Source organism: Aythya ferina (assembly GCF_964211825.1).
Source record: "Aythya ferina genome assembly, chromosome: 29".
NCBI classification, from domain to species: Eukaryota; Metazoa; Chordata; class Aves; order Anseriformes; family Anatidae; genus Aythya; species Aythya ferina.
The window spans coordinates 584694-599425 of NC_140326.1; the positions used below are offsets into that span (position 1 = coordinate 584694).

The following is a 14732-nucleotide window of genomic DNA, read 5'->3' on the forward strand; positions in this document are numbered from 1 at the left end:
CGGTGCCCCCCCGCGGTTCCCCCCGTTCCCGGTGCCCCCCCCCCCGGCCCGGTGCCCCCCAGCACAGACACACGGTGCCCGCCTCGGGGCTCCTTTATTGTGGCCGCTGCCCGCTGTCACTTGTCCCAGGGCCCGGCTCCCAGGGGGATGGCGGTGCTGCCGCTGCCGCCGCCGCTGTCCCGTTTGGCCCCCCGGGCCCCGCCGCCGTCCTCCGCCGGGTGGTGGAAGGCCACGAGGAGCTGGTACAGCGCCGTGCCCACGGCCGCCCCCAGCAGCGGGGCCACCACCGGCACCCACCACCAGGCGTTGTCCCTGCTGGGGACGGGGGCAGCGTGGGCGCGGGGGCGTCCGCGCTGCCCCCAACCCCTTCCCCGTGTCCCCCCCTACCCACCTGAAGACCTCCGCGCCCCAGCCCGCCACGTAGGTGAAGAGCCGGGGCCCGAAATCCCGCGCGGGGTTCATGGGGCAGCCGCAGTTGGAGCCCATGGAGACCTCGATGGAGAAAACCAGCAGGGCCACGGCCACCGGCTCCAGGCCCTCGGGGACGCGCTTGTTGCGGGCGTCGGTGATGGCCAGGATGCCCACGATCAGCAGCGCCGTGCCCATCACCTGCGGGGCCGGCAGGCAGCTCAGCACCACGGGGGCCAGCGCCCCGGTGGGGGGACACGGGGCTGGCACCCACCTGGTCCAAGAAGCCGTTGGAGAGGGAGAGGTACTCGGCAGGGTACGTGGCGAAGATGGAGGCGGTCTCCAGGGGGCCGGAGGTGGCGAGGGTCCCGTTGCTGTAGAACTGGATGGCGTCTGTGGGGCAGAGCCAGCGCACGCGGGCCGGTGACCCCTCGGTGCGGGGCACAGGCAGAGCCAGGACCCCAGCAGCACGCCTGCCCCGTGCACACCCTGTCCCCACAGCGCCGGGGTGCATGTGGGCTTCTGCATACCATAGTACAGGGCGTAGACGGCTCCGGCGGCGATGAAAGATCCCAAGGTCTGCACGGCCACGAAAATGGGAAATTTCCACAGCGGGAGCTGCCCCAGCAGGCACATGCAGAGGGAGAAAGCCGGGTTCAGGTGAGCCCCTGCAACAGAGCGGGGAAGAGGGGCTGGGAGCTGGGGGCCTGAAGGATCTGAGCCGGCAGCAGCCTGGTGCCGGAGGGACGAGCGTAGGGAGCGCGGAACAGAGCCCCCGCAGCAGCGCAGGGACCCCGGCCTCACCAGAGACTCCCCCCGCCGTGTAGATGGCCACCATGACGGCCAGGGCACCCGCCAGGTAGGCAGTGAGGATGTTCCCCTTGGTCCCGGAGCTGGTGACCATCTGCGCCGAGCCGCTCAGCGTGATCAGCTGGGGGAGAGGGGCACGGCTCCACCACCGCCTCTGCACCCCCAGCCCCTCGCTGGGTCCCTGTGCAGCACCCGTGGTCCCCCCCCACGCTGCGACCACTGTCAGGACCACCACCACCACCCCGTGCCACGCGCTGCCCCGGTGCCTCTTCCCCTGCAGTCTCCGTGGTTTTGTGTGGTTGGGCACGGGGCTCCCCCATTTTCTGGGCTCCAGCTGCCCACGCGGGATGGGCCAGGCAGGGCTGTGGTTACTGCCGTCACTCACGTTTTCGATGATGAGGGAAAAACATTATCAGTAACTGAGTCACCAGCTTCTGCAGGGAGACCTCAGGGCTGGGGGGCGCTGGCAGAGCTGCGGTGCCAACGTTCACCGCTGCTGGATCCGTCCCAAGTGCCCAGCACAGCTCTGGAGCCCAACCTTTGCCTGCCTTGGGGCAGGAGGCGTCAAGGCACGCGTCGCCCAGCTCTGCGCCCTCAGGCACTCTTGGCAGCGCCCGTTCCCTTATCACACCGGAGCGCCCGCAGCAGAGGGTGCATCGGGCATCGTGGGACCAGGGTTCACACCGGAGTGAGGCGAGTTTGGGGTCACTGTCAGTCACGGCACGGCCACCCCCCAGGCAGCCCCATCCCATCCCCATCCCAGGGCACAGCGCAGCCGCGGGGCTGCAGGACCCCAGTGGTGGCCGCCCCACGCTCAGCCCCGTCCCCGTCCCACCCGCAGCCCCCGTGCCCCGCTCACGATGAGCACGAAGACGGCCAGCAGCTCGGCCAGGCACTCCCGCAGGAGCTGGTTCCGGATGCGGAGCAGGGCCTGAGCCCTCTTCGAGAAGGATGTGGAGCCCATGGGGCCGGCCAGGCAGGGGCAGTGGCAGAAGCACCGGCTCCCTGGGGCATTTTATGAGCCCCGGGCTGGGGTGGATGATAACACGCAGACTTTACACCAATCAGGGCTGCGAGCTGCAGCGGGGAGACGCCTCGCAGGGACCAGAGTCCCGCGTGGGGCCGTGGGCAGCAGCCGCGTCCCTGCTCCCACCCGTCCCTGCCTGCGGTGCCGGAGCCTCCTGAGGATCCCCCGGCGGCCGCGGGGCACCGAGTCCTGGCTCGTGTAAGTCTGTGCTGCCCCGCGTCCCGGTGTGGGAGCCTCCCCAGCTGGAGAGCTGCTGCTTTCCTCTGCCGGGTCCCTTCCCAAGCCACAACCGCAGGCAGCGCTAATGAAAAGGCCTTGGAAGTGCTCCCAAGGCCCTCGAGAAGGGCCCGGGGGAGGCAGGCAGGGAGCAGCGCGGGCACGGGGCCATGGCAGAGGAGCCCTGAGGCTGTCTGCACCCACAGGGCAGCCCCCGGAGCTGCAGTGGGACCCCCAGCTCCAAATCTGTGGGGGGTCGCAGCCCACCCTGTGCCCGAAGGAGCCTCGCACACCACTGTTAGCATAAATAGATTTATTGCTCTGTACACATGTACATGTTTGCCCCCAAAACTTGGCGGTGCCCCAGAAGGGGGGACGGGGGCAGCCCCCAGCGCAGCTGCTGCATCCCTGCAGGATCTGGCCCAGCTACGAGGAAAACGGGCGGTGAGAAGGGGCTGCGCCCACCCCAAGCAGAGCCAGAAAACCCCCCTGTGCCCCCCCCACCCCTCTCACGTACGGGGGGTGGCCAGCAGGAGGTCAGGGCTACCAGCCGGAGAACCAGCGACGGAAGAAGCTGCCCAGCACGGCCGAGGGGTCGCTCAGGGTGGGCGCACGGAGCTCGTCGTGCGGCGGCCACGTGCCTGCGAACTGCGCCAGCTCCCCTGGAGGGCAGGGGGGGCTCGCTCGCAGGGCGCTGTCCCCTTCCCCTCACCCCTCCTGTCCCCCTCCCCGGCGCCCCACTCACGGTCGTCCACGCCGAGCAGCTCCTCGCGGTGCTCCTTGCCCTGCCCGTCCTCCGTGGTGGTGCTGACGAAGGCCTGGGCGCCCCTCCGCAGGGTGACGGTCGTCTCGCGGCGGCCGTGGCTGTCCTGCACCGTGCGGCGCTCCTCCACCGCCTGCACGGGGCACACACAAAGTGGCACGGGGCACCCACAAGGTGGCATGGGGCACCCACACGGGGTCACTGGGCACTCATAAGGTGGCATAGAGCACCCATTCCATGGCATGGGGCACCCATAAGGTGTCATGGGGCACCCACACCATGGTACAGGGCACCCACATGATGGCACGGGGCACCCACACCACAGCACAGGGGCACCCATGCCATGGCACAGGGCTCCCACAACACGGCACAGGGGCGCCCACACCATGGCACGGGGACACCCACGCCGTGGCACGGCGCCAAGCACACTCACCCCGTCAGGCAGCGTCACTTTGGTGACGGAGACGCTCTGGAAGTAGGAGCGGGGCTGGGGCTCGTGGGGCCGCAGGATGGTGCCCAGCCCCTCCGAGGACACCTGCAAGTCCAGATCTGCGGGGGGGGCCGCACGGTGAGCACGGGGAAGGGGCGCCCGGCCCCGACCCCCCCCCGTACGAGAGGCGCCCCCTGCACCCACCTCGGTCCTCTCTGCGCTCCGGGGGGGCCGGGCGAGCGTCCTCCAGCTGCAAGGCAAAGCCAGGCACCGGTCACCGGAGCCCGGTGCCAGGACCCGGGGGGGGCTCCGCTACCCGAGGGCCCCCCCCAGCAGGGCAGGGCCCCCCCCACGTACCCCTGGGAGGAGGCTCCAGGGCCGGGCCGGGTCTCGGGAGCCCTCGGGGCCGTCCGGGTGCTTCAGCATCGAGTCCCGCAGCGGCCGCCCGGGGCCGGGGCCGGGCAGGGGGGGCTCTGCGGGGCACAACCGGGGGTGAGGGGGGGTGAGGCCGGGCCTCGGGGCCCCCCCTTGCGGTCCCGTTCCCACCTATGGCCGGGGGGGGCCCGGCCCAAGCCCCCCCGAAGGCGCCCAGGAGCTCGGCCGCGTCCCGGAACAGCTCCTCGAGGGCCCCCCCGGAGCCGAAGCCGAAGCCGAAGACATCGGGGGGCGGCGGCGGTGGCCGGGGGGGGCCCTCGGCGGCCTCGTCCTCGTCCTCGTCCTCGTCCCGCGGCGCTCCGCCGAACAGCGGCTCCCGGGGCCTGTGGGGGGGGGGCGCTGAGACCGGGAAGGGGAACGGGGGGCCCGCAGAGGGGGCCGGGGGGGTGTAGGGGAGGCCGGGAGGGGGCTCCGGGAGGGGGTCCCGGGCCCGGCCCCGGTACCTGCGGCCCCCCGGGAGCCCGAAGAAGCCGCGGAAGGCGTCGTAAAAGCTCATCGGGGCCGGCCGTAAAGCGCCGCCGCCGCAAAGCGCCCCCGGGACCGGGAACGGAACCGGGGCTGGGACAGGGCCCGGGGCCTCCCCGCCGCCCCCCCCACGACCCCCCCCGCCACGGCGCTTGTGGGGAGGGGACGGGAGCGGAGGGGGCCTGGGGCCTGTCGGGGGGCGCAGCCCCAGTAACACACCAGTAATACACCAGTAACAGCAGCTGTCCCAGTAGCACCAGTAACACCGGCAATCCCAGTAACACCAGTAGCCGCACACCAGTAACAGCAGCAGCCCCAGTCACGCCGGTAACACAGCAGCCACCTCATTAACACCAGTGGTCCCAGTAACACACCGGTAACCCCAATAACACCCCCAGCAGCAGCCCCAGTAACCCCACTAACACCAGCAGCCCCAGTAACACACCAGTAACCCCAGTAACACCGCCAGCAACAGCCCCAGTAACACCAGTAGCCCCAGTAACACCAGAGCACGGCCCCCAGAGGCAGGGGGAGCAGGGCCAGGCGGTGACGTCCCTGTGCTGGGAGCCTGGGGGGCCCGAGGGGAGAAGGGGCCCATGGGGGGGGTCCGGGGGGCTGGGGCCAGCGCTGCCCCCCCCGGGCACAGGGAGGGATGAGAAAGGACACACGTCGCTTTGTGATCTTTATTCTCTTCAGTAAATAACCCCCACGGGGGCTGCAGTTGAAGTGAGCGGTTTGAACTGAAAAATACAAGATCTGGACTGCATAGAAAAAAAAAAAAAAAAAAAAAAAGACCAAAAGTAAAGGAGAAGCAGGAGATACTTACAGCGTGCGGGGGGGCAGGGCCTGCGCTCGGGGCCCGCGGAGGGAGAACAGAAAATGGGGGGGGGCCCTCCCCAGCTCCTGGGGGTGGTCGCAGAGAGCAGCGGGGGCACGGAAATGAGAGAACTAGAGGACGGCGTGGGGTTTTTGTTTTTATATACAAGACACATTTATCCATTAAATTTAGAACACGGTACAAAAAAAACACTTCAACTAATTCATCTTACAATGCTGTTCATATCAATTACTGTTCTTATTCCTAATAATAAGGGGGTTTGCTGTAGGCGACTCGCAGCTTCCACTCCTTTGGATCCGAGAGGTTCTGGGGCAGCAGGAGGTGCGGGGAGGGGGAGGAGGGAGAAAGGAGTAAAAACCAAAAAAGGCCCCTACGGCAAACGATTCAGAATCTGAATGCAGAGAGAGGAGGAGGAGGAGGAGAAAAAAAAAAAAAAAAAAAAAAAGAAAAAATACAAATTCTATATTACATACAACAGGAAAGGTGGCTGAAAACAGACAATGCGGAGCCGCCTGCCGGCCCGCCCTGCCCTGCCCGGGGGCCGCGGGGGCCCAGGCGCTGCCCCGCGCAGGGCGCTCTCCTCCCCGCATCCGTCGGCGTCGGCTCCGTGGGACTCATCCGGAAGCAAGTGGTGGGCGAGGGCCGCCCCGGCCTCAGTTGGCGCCCCAGCTGTAGCTGTTGTAGGCAGACTTGTTGGCCTGGGATTTCTGGGGGATGGAGCTGCCTTGGCTGCGCTGCCCGGAGCCGCTCTGCGGGGAAGGGGGGGGGGGGGCAAGGAGGAGAAGCAGAGGGTTAGCACCGGGGCGCGGGCGCTGCCATCCCTGGGGTCCCAGCCCCGGGCAGCTCCGCAGGGTGACGCTGGCACCGCTGGCCCCGGGGCGCTGCGGGCTACGGCTCCTCGCTGAGCCGCCTCAGCCCAGCACAAAGCTCCCCGCGGCCTCCGGCACCGGCTCCCGGGTGGTCAACCGGAGACCCCGGCGCCGTGCCGCTGTCCCCCCCCCTTGGTGCCGTCCTCCGGAGCAGCGGCGGCAGCGAGGGCCCTGGCCGCACCGCGGGGGGAGAGAGGGGAAGGGGATGAGCACGGGGGTGTGTGTCTGTGCGCGCGGGTGTGTGTGTGTGCACATACTGACTGCGGGCCTCTCTCCTCGCCTGGCGGGGCCACGGGGGGGGGACGGAGGGGGCTACGTGAGCCTGGGGGGCCTTAGGGGCGGGGGGAGACCCCAGGGCAAGTGCAATGCATTATCAGAGAGGTTCATTACCTGATCTTCCTGCTGGCGTTGGCAGCACAGTATCATCTGCAAATATGGAAGCTGTTGCAGTACCAGGATATGTAAAATAAAGGGACAAACTATGACAATAGAAATCCACGGTTAGACCTGAAAGCTACGGCGGGGTCGTGGCTGTGGCGAGGAACCCCTTTAGAACTGCCTTAGGGCCTGCGGAGCCGCCACTCCGAGCACCGGGGAGGTCAGGACGGACCAGGCATGTCTGCGTGAAGGGGCACTACCCGACCGTACCTGGTACAGCCCAGCAGCAAGGGGCTGTGCCGAGTACCCCCCAGCGGAGCGCACCCCGGGGCCTTCCTCACCTCGTCCTCATCGGCCCTGTGTGTATGTGCATGTGCGTGTCACCGCGTGTCCGCATGTGTCCGCTGCGGGGCGTGAGGGAGGGAGGGAGAGGGGGGGGGCCGGGGGGAGCGAGAGCCCTAGAGATACCCCAGCGAGGGGTGTAGGTACCCCTGGGGCAGGGGGGGCGCTTACCTGCCCGTCCTGCTGCAGGTGGTGGTGGAGGATCTGCGAGTGGGGCTGCTGATGCGGGGTCAGGATGTGCATGAAGGGGGTGGGGGGGTACGCCGCCGCCGTCGCGGGGTTGATGGGGCCGCCGCTGCCCAGCGCCGAAGGCAGGTTGAAGGAGGCTGCCGGGGTTCCAGTGTGAAATCCCTGCTTCTCGAAGGATTGCTGAGGGGGAGAGGCCAGCGGCGGGGTAAGGCCAGGCACCGGGACGCTTCCCCTTCCCAAGTCATTGGCAAGGGAACCAGTGCTTGGTGCAGAGCACGCACCGATTCTCCACCCACAGCCCTCCCTCGGCTCAGAACTGCTTTAAGTGAGGGAAAGCCAAGCGTTCCCCTTCTCCCTGTCCAGGGGCTCCAAGGGGAGACCCCTCCTCACCCAGGGAGGCAGTGCCTGAGCTCCCCAGCAAAGCGGCGCACGGCAGGCACGCACCTGAGTTTTGGAGTAGACAGAGCCCGAGATGTCCGGCACGCCTGTGTTACTGGATGTCACAGATACACCTGGGGAGAAGGAAACACCAGCCTTAGGGTTCAGCGGGAGCTGCTGCTGGCAGAGCCAGCATGGGGAGGCAGCGAGCAGCCCAGCGATCTGCCAAGACTGGGAGACATCCCCCAGGGAGCAGAGCCTTGGCAAGGCCAAGGTGCAGCGTGCCAGCACGAGGGCAAACTCTTCCTCTGAACAATGGTAGTTTCTGAAAGCATCCGGAAAAAAAATAAAGTCAGGGGCCTGCTGCCACTCAGAGAAACACGAATTCCTGAAAAGCTCAGAAAAGAACTCTGAGAAGAGCTGAGAGGATGCAGCAAATTAAACAACGCCCCGAGCATGATGCACTGGCAGGAAGGGCCTGCGAGCTCCTTGGCCATAAAACAGGCAACGGCGACAACTGTAGGCTGATGGGGTTGGTGCAACAACTGGCAACGTGGACACACAGCCCGCATTTGATGCTTGGTGTTTCTAAAAGGTGGGGATACAGAGAAAAGCCTCTGCAATCACTTAAGGCATGCAAAAAGTGTTGAAGATTTGAAAGACTCAGGTTCTGCTTTCTCAGAAAGTTATTTCAGGTGACCTGCTGCAGAGCTGAAGTATCTTTGTGACGAGAAAACAGTCCTAAAAGGTTCTCAGTCCTAAAAGGCTCTAATGCAGTGGAAAAAGGCAGCACAACTGGAATCTAGAGGCTGGAAGACAGATCCAAACGCAGGCCCTTCTCAATCAGCTGATGCTGACCAGTGAAACAAGACAAGTGGCAGGTTCACCGCTACCCTGCTTCTTAGAATCGGGACAGGACGCTTCTCTAGAAAGCATGCCAAGTGCAGGAGTCAAACAAGCTCCCAGGCTCAGATTTGGAGTAACCGTTGATTTATCGATCACATGTACATGGTAAAATAACTCAATTCAGTGGCTTCAGCTCCGGTGTGAGCCAAGGCCCAGCCATGCAGCTGTAAGTCTCAGAGGGCGTGAAATACTCTGAGCACCTCAAAGCCACACCAGGCCCGTGAATACAGAACAAGCCTGGGCCTCCTCGAGGAGAATCAAACCACACGTGAGCTGCACCGAGGCCATCTCCCCTTCTGGATGCTGCTGATGTGAAGGCAGCAGTGCCCTCACGCAGTCAGGGAGACTGCGAACAAACCCCACAATAACAACTCTGCTGAGAAAAGGATGCCTGGCCAGGTCTCTTACCAGCGCTGTATCCGTGGGAGCCATAGCCACTGGGCTGCTGGAAAGGGGTCGCTGATGCGTTGACGCTGACATTCACACCATGCTGCTTGGAAGAGGTAGGAGCAACCTGAAGAAATGAGAGGAAAGGAGTGAGAAGCAGCTCTGTTGAGGTGTTCTGACCCAAATGCCAAGCCCTGCCTCCGGGGAACTCACAGGGAACACGGCGGGCCCGTACTGGAAGGTGCTGGGGAGCCCTGGTACCCCTGTGTAGTACGGCAGACTGGTGTAACTGTAGCCAGGAGGCAGCGCTGGGTTCAGGAACGTCTGCTGCGTGGTGTGGTGAGTCTGGGTCTGGCTCTGCTGGGGCTGGGCCAGAGTCGTTGCAGGAGCGGGGGAAGAGGCATCACCTCGACCAAATTTTGTTAAGTCACCTGGAACACAGATGAAAGGGGAGTGAGGATCAGACATAGCAAATCCTGGCCCACTGCAGCTCATCAGAAGGCTGTGTCACCTCTGGGCTAAGAGCGACACAGATCAACCCCCCTCCTGCTGTGCAGGCAAGCCCTCAGACCCCAGTGTGACGTGCCAGCTAGGTACTGGTGAGGCTGTGCTGCTCGCCCATCCACTGCCAGGCAGAACTTCAGCAGAGAGAGGAAACCCACAGCAGCTGAACCAAGGAGCTGCAACACCCAACACCAGCCCACCTCCAAGCCCTGCATAACCCCTGCTGCCAGCCACCTGCACAGGAGCAGTGCTGGGGTGCTGGAGTATCCCAAGTGCCCTCTGTGCAACCCCAAACACTGCTCCCCAAAACAGCCCCAGGCAGCCTGGGGGCCCTGTCCTCACACCAAACAGCTCTTCGAGGAGCTGAGCCAAGTATCTTCCAGCTGAGGATGTGTGAATGGCCCCTTTTTGCAAGCAGGGCTCCCACCTCCCTCCTTCTTGCCTGGTGGCACTGAATCAAATGTCACTGCGGAGGGCCAGCAGCCTGCAGGGAGTCGTCAGAAACCTCGCTTCCTCTCTCCCCTGTCTGGGCTCGGCTGCGTGGAGCGGGGAAGCCTCCCTCTGCCCTTCTTTAGGAGCACCTGCTTGGCTCCTCCACGCAAACACTCTCCCTATTCAACGCTCACACAGTAAAGCCAGTGAATTTCTCAGCGCTGCCCCAGCTCACAGGCAAGGCCAGGGTAGCCACACACATTAATTATCATCGATGTTAACTTGGCAAATCATGCAAGCAGCAGCCCTGTGCTCTGAGCTTGGGATTTCAGCCTCGGCGTGCCAGGCAGAAACACTTCTGCACAAACAAGCTCCCGCTGAAGCAGGGGAGAAGCCGTGCTGGAACAGGAGTGATCCACAAAGTGCAGCAATTCCCAACGCATGTAAAGGCTCAGAGCAACTGCTGCTCACAGGCCTCCTTTCTCTAATTCGCCCTGTGAATCAGCAGTTCAGACAAACAGCACCTTCCAAGGTCAATGAGAGATCAACCACCTGCTGGGCGTTTAGTTTAAATCTGACAGATCCCAATTGCCCTTCTTCCTCTCAGACTGCTGCATGGTATAGAAACCAAATCTCTCCGGATATTCCATCCCAATTTTCTTTATATTTTCACTCCACGTGCCTTGAAAGCAGTGCTCACTGCTTAATCTCTGCCTTGCCTGAGAAGCAGCTCCCCAGTTTTGTGCCGTGTGGGTACTTCCAGCCCTTCCTCACTCCCTTTCCAACAGCCCCATCCTCTCCCACATCCCCATCCTCCTGGTAACACGCCTCCACGTGACCAAAGACGTGAGGAATTCAGCTGGTGAGAAAAGTGCTCCAGACCAAAGGCAGCACGGGAGGCTGGGGCTGACGTAGCTCCAGTGGACCATGGCGCAGGGAACCACCAGGCAGCAGTAGTGTGTTTGGCAAGAACACCTGAGCAGACACACAGCCAGCTCTGCCTTTTCCCCTACCAGAGTACGGATTGCTGCTCAGGCTGCCATCTCTTCCAGTCAGCGGGGTGGTGGGTGTAGGGAACGGGATGCTGTAGTAATCCTGAAGGATAAAAACAGAGGAGAAGCAGCTTTATAAGCTCCGTCCTAATATGCAAAGCAAAATCATTTGGAAAACAGGGATTCCTGGAGAGCAGCCACTAGCTATGTTGGAGTATGGCAGTTCAGTCAGTCACATCAAGGCTGATGAGAGCCTGCAGCAACCCCAGGTTTTTATTGCATGCACCGTCCCCCTCGTCTGGCTATTGGAAGAACCAGATAAGGTCTACTGGTGTGCAGTCCTTAAAACGCCTGGATTTTCCCCACCACTTCACAACACAAGTGACATACATCATATTTCTAAATAAAAAATCAGGATCAGAGGTATCTACAGGAGCTCCTCACTCCACTGCTGGACACCACGGCTCTGCTTGCAGCAGCGCATGTGGTCCCTAGCCCCCCATAAGCACTGCCCCCTGAACTGGTGCAAGCAGTTCCTGAGCGTGAAGGAGCAATCGATTAACTCCTACTGCCAAAGAGGTGCATCTACTCAACACCCCATTCTGCCAGCTTTTCAATTCCTCCTCGCAGCCTGAGGGGGCTGTGCACCCAAGGCATGCAGCACGGGCAACTGTTAGGGAACATGGAAGTGTTCTGTGCACGTCAGCCTTCAGTACTCACCAACGGGAATCTCGTCTGGAGCATTTGCAAGTCATCATATCCATACACCTGTGGCTAGAAAAAGAGCAGATGATGTTAGGGACACAGATTAATTTAATTTTACATTCAGCATTCAGATGAAGATTGGATAAAGCCAGATCAGAGGTTACACCAGCTGCAGACAGTCAGCATTCACTGCTGCAAGACTGATGCTGCAAAGAGTTTCTCCAAGCTGCTCAGAGGAAGAGAGCACCAATGCCTAACTCCACGGCCTCCGACTGCAAAGGCACTCAACAATTCTCCTCCAGAAGTTACTGCAACACTGAAATACGGCTTCATCTTCAAAAGAAAGCTGTGACATAGCCCTAACCTCCGTGGCAGTTGTCTCCCTTGTTCTCTTTTCTGTCACAGCACACAGCTATGCAGCTCCATACTTTTACGAGCCTCCAACTTTGGCTGTTGCTCCCCAAAGGCTGGGAAGGCCGCAGAGAATGGACAGACAGTACCTGCTGTGTGGTGACCAGTTACAGCCCCTTACCCACAAGGGTACATGGATTTCCTCTGCCACTACCTAGGGAAGAGCAGGTCCAAGCTTCCTGGCCCAGGCTGCCCTGCTGGGCTGCTGTTACCAGCTTTAGCTCATGCTGTGAACCAGCTTGATCTGCCTGGCCATCGGTGGGCAGGTTTGGTTTCACTGCTGCACCCCGTCCCTCCCTGCTGGCTGAAGGCTAAACTAGGAAGGCCCCCGTGGCACGAGGTGGGCGTCCCACTCACCGGGTAGGCGTGTAGCAATCCTGGAGCCATGATGTATGGGTTAGGCAACAACGGTGGGACTCCAGGAGGGAGATTGGGAGGGGCTTTTCCTGAAGAAGGAAGAGAAAGGAAGAGTCACACAGTGAAGCACAGAGCAGAACCTGTTTCTTTGTGCCTCCCCTCACTCGGCAGTTCCCAGGCAAGTACCTGATGTCGTTGCAACGGAGCTGCGAGTCGAGGCTGTCACCGTGGAGTTACTGCTGAGGCTGAGGCCCAGGCTGCTGACACTGCTGAGACTGGATGAAACGCTGACGACTGGCGGGGCAGCTGATACTGTGCTGGAGGAGGTGGAGAAAGTGCTAGCAGAAGAATGGAGGCTTGCTTCACTCTCCACACTTGTGTGCTGGGGAAGGAAGAGAAGAGAGTGAGGGAACCGGGCTGACGTAACTGGCTGCAGAAACACTGCAGGATGTGTGCAGAGCATCGCGCAGCTCTGCCTGCTCCCAGACATTCCCGATAGCCTGCGGTGAACTTGGCTGCTGCAGGCTACAAAGAAACCTGCTCTGCACCTGGCCTGAGACCAAAGTCCTGAGGCAGCCAACCCCTAACGCTTCCAAGCCACTCGCGCTGCTGTGTCCCAACGCATCGAGCTGCTGGGAGAGGCAGGACTGAACGCCACGCCTGCAGCGAGGAGATTTATTCTGTGGCAGAAGCCAAGAGCACAGGGCTCTACTGCAGGAGCTCCAGCAGTAAATGTTTGAACAGCCACACTCCAGCAGCTACAAATTTGCTCTGACATCTCGTTGCACCTCCGTGTCATTTTTAAGATCTACTACAGGCTTGAGAGAAGCTGCTAGTGTGTCTGAAACAGGCAGGGGGGCAAAAGCCTTAAGCCAGGGGTGCACAGGCAGTATCTGGACAGCAATAGAGGGGTGCACGGTGCTCGAGCACACCCAGACTCACCAGAAGAGTTGAAGTTGACGTTCGCCCAGAGGACGTGGATGAGGACAGACTGTTCTGCTGGGTGGGTAACGTACTGCAGAGAGAGGAGAAAAGCTGTCAAGCCGAGCTGCAAGAGTCTCCACTGGTAGCACCACACCAGATCCCATTCCCCACCTATGCTACGTGGTGAAAAAGTACATCCCCTGATGAGATCACATCCAAAAACCCCACGAGGCCTAGCTGCACCAAGGTGCATCCCAACACAGCCAGCAGCTCCCAGCCCAGGCCTCGAGCTGGCAAGGCTTCCCAGACAGAGCACCTGCACCACCCTAAAGGAAGGGAATTGTCTGCCTCCCCAGTGGAAGGACCAGCCCCACGGTCACTCCTCTCATCTAACTCTGGATACTTTCAAGTTTGTTGTTGGGGCTGTTGCAACAGCTGACCAGCTCTAGGTGGACCCAGACCTCTTGGAGGAGGCGCCTTGGGATGGGACGAGTCGTTTCAATGCATCTCCCCCTCCCTGCTGCATGGAAACCGTACAAAACACTCGGACACTTCGCCTCCCCAGAAAACCACCTCGTGTGCCCACCTGCTGAGCTGGGTGGTCGTTGTACTGGGGAGCTCCTCGCTGTGGCTCAGGCTGCTGAGAGCTGTCGAGTGCTGGCTGGCTGTTGTCAGCAAGGCCGACGCAGACACCCCGTCGTTGAGAGGCGCGATACTGGGAGCAGAGGGGGAATCAGACTTGACTGCGGGGCCTGTAGCACCTGTGAACAAAGGGCTTTGGGTTAGGGGCAGCTCACAGAGGACAGTGCAGTGGCAAGGATCAGCAAAAGTTCATCCAGAGGAGCTGGGAGGTCTGGGGGGGGGGGGGGGGGGTCTCAGTGCTGCCAACCAGTTCCACACTTGTGACGGTGGCACTGTGTTCTGTGTCTCGCTTTGCCCCAATACCCCCACACAGGGTCAATGGCTCTGCAAAGAGCTTCAAGCCCTGCCAATGAGGAGCTTTTCACAGAGTAATTATTGTCATCAGGGAGAAGATGTGAGGGCTAACTCATCAAGGATTTCATGGAACCACCAGCAGAAGGCTGAACAGTTCCAGGTAAGCAAACGTGAGTGGCAGCAAAGTGTGAGTGGCAGCATTTAGTTCAGCACGGGAAGGACTTCCTATTAGCCCAAGTGAAGCTTTTCATCCAAAGCACAGAATTCCAGCAGTACAAGAGGCCCAGGACACCCGCGGCACTGGCAGACTCACCTTCAACGGCCTGTGTGGTTTGTAATGGCGTGGGTTGTACGGAACTGAAACCATTCTGAGGAAAAAAAATAAATAAAAGAGTGTTGGGCATTGCAGCTGCTCATTTCCAGAGGCAGATCTAATGTCAACCCCTGCCCACACTCCCTCCTCGGCTGTGAAAAAGGGCACGCTACCAAATGCCATCAGACCACACTGGGGTCAGTCCCTAGCTCAGCTAGTCCAGCACCAACGTGAGCCCCAAGCACGTCTGGGAGACATGCAAGAAGAATCTCTGCTGCTGGCAGTTAGGCTGCCTCAACACCCCAAGCCCAAGCTAG

The 14732-nt window shown here is 61.6% G+C and overlaps 3 protein-coding genes across 11 annotated transcripts in view; all 3 read right to left on the reverse strand.

The window, feature by feature from the left end:
* Positions 1–86: 86 nt before the first annotated feature.
* AQP10 (aquaporin 10) lies at positions 87–2182 on the reverse strand (the record flags this gene model as incomplete). Its single annotated transcript, XM_084500829.1, has 6 exons — positions 87–315; positions 392–609; positions 683–801; positions 939–1076; positions 1213–1339; positions 2078–2182. 6 exons carry the CDS (start codon positions 2180–2182, stop codon positions 117–119), a joined length of 906 nt encoding a protein of 301 aa, XP_084356955.1. The 3' UTR covers positions 87–116.
* A 577-nt stretch (positions 2183–2759) lies between these two features.
* Positions 2760–4600, reverse strand: HAX1 (HCLS1 associated protein X-1). Its single transcript, XM_084500370.1, has 8 exons — positions 4533–4600; positions 4201–4412; positions 4012–4127; positions 3859–3904; positions 3658–3773; positions 3207–3357; positions 2979–3123; positions 2760–2887 (listed from the first exon to the last, which is right to left on the reverse strand). The coding sequence occupies exons 1-7, from the start codon at positions 4583–4585 to the stop codon at positions 3005–3007; spliced, it is 813 nt and encodes a 270-aa protein (XP_084356496.1). The 5' UTR covers positions 4586–4600; the 3' UTR covers positions 2760–2887; positions 2979–3004.
* A 623-nt stretch (positions 4601–5223) lies between these two features.
* Positions 5224–14732, reverse strand: part of UBAP2L (ubiquitin associated protein 2 like) — a 29401-nt gene continuing 19892 nt past the window's right edge. For 4 of the 9 annotated variants that reach the window (XM_084500362.1, XM_084500360.1, XM_084500365.1 and 1 more), the window contains 13 exons: positions 14416–14470; positions 13753–13927; positions 13185–13257; positions 12429–12624; positions 12243–12331; positions 11490–11543; positions 10791–10872; positions 9055–9272; positions 8863–8968; positions 7615–7682; positions 7153–7350; positions 6652–6702; positions 5224–6141 (listed from right to left, as the gene is read on the reverse strand). In XM_084500362.1, coding sequence (XP_084356488.1) covers positions 6046–6141; positions 6652–6702; positions 7153–7350; positions 7615–7682; positions 8863–8968; positions 9055–9272; positions 10791–10872; positions 11490–11543; positions 12243–12331; positions 12429–12624; positions 13185–13257; positions 13753–13927; positions 14416–14470 — 1461 coding nt within the window. In that variant the 3' untranslated portion in view covers positions 5224–6045. The other 5 variants (XM_084500366.1, XM_084500364.1, XM_084500368.1 and 2 more) reach the window with 3 other exon arrangements.

What these genes read in the sequence shown, in the direction of transcription:
- HAX1 (XM_084500370.1), bottom strand. Translation starts at nt 4,585, where the DNA reads ATGAGCTTTTACGACGCCTTCCGCGGCTTCTTCGGGCTCCCGGGGGGC. An exon ending in GGAGCGCAGAGAGGACCGAG is followed by an intron (nt 3,774 to 3,858) that starts GTGGGTGCAGGG and finishes CCCCCCCCGCAG; the next exon opens with ATCTGGACTTGCAGGTGTCC. An exon ending in AAGTGACGCTGCCTGACGGG is followed by an intron (nt 3,358 to 3,657) that starts GTGAGTGTGCTT and finishes TGCCCCGTGCAG; the next exon opens with GCGGTGGAGGAGCGCCGCAC.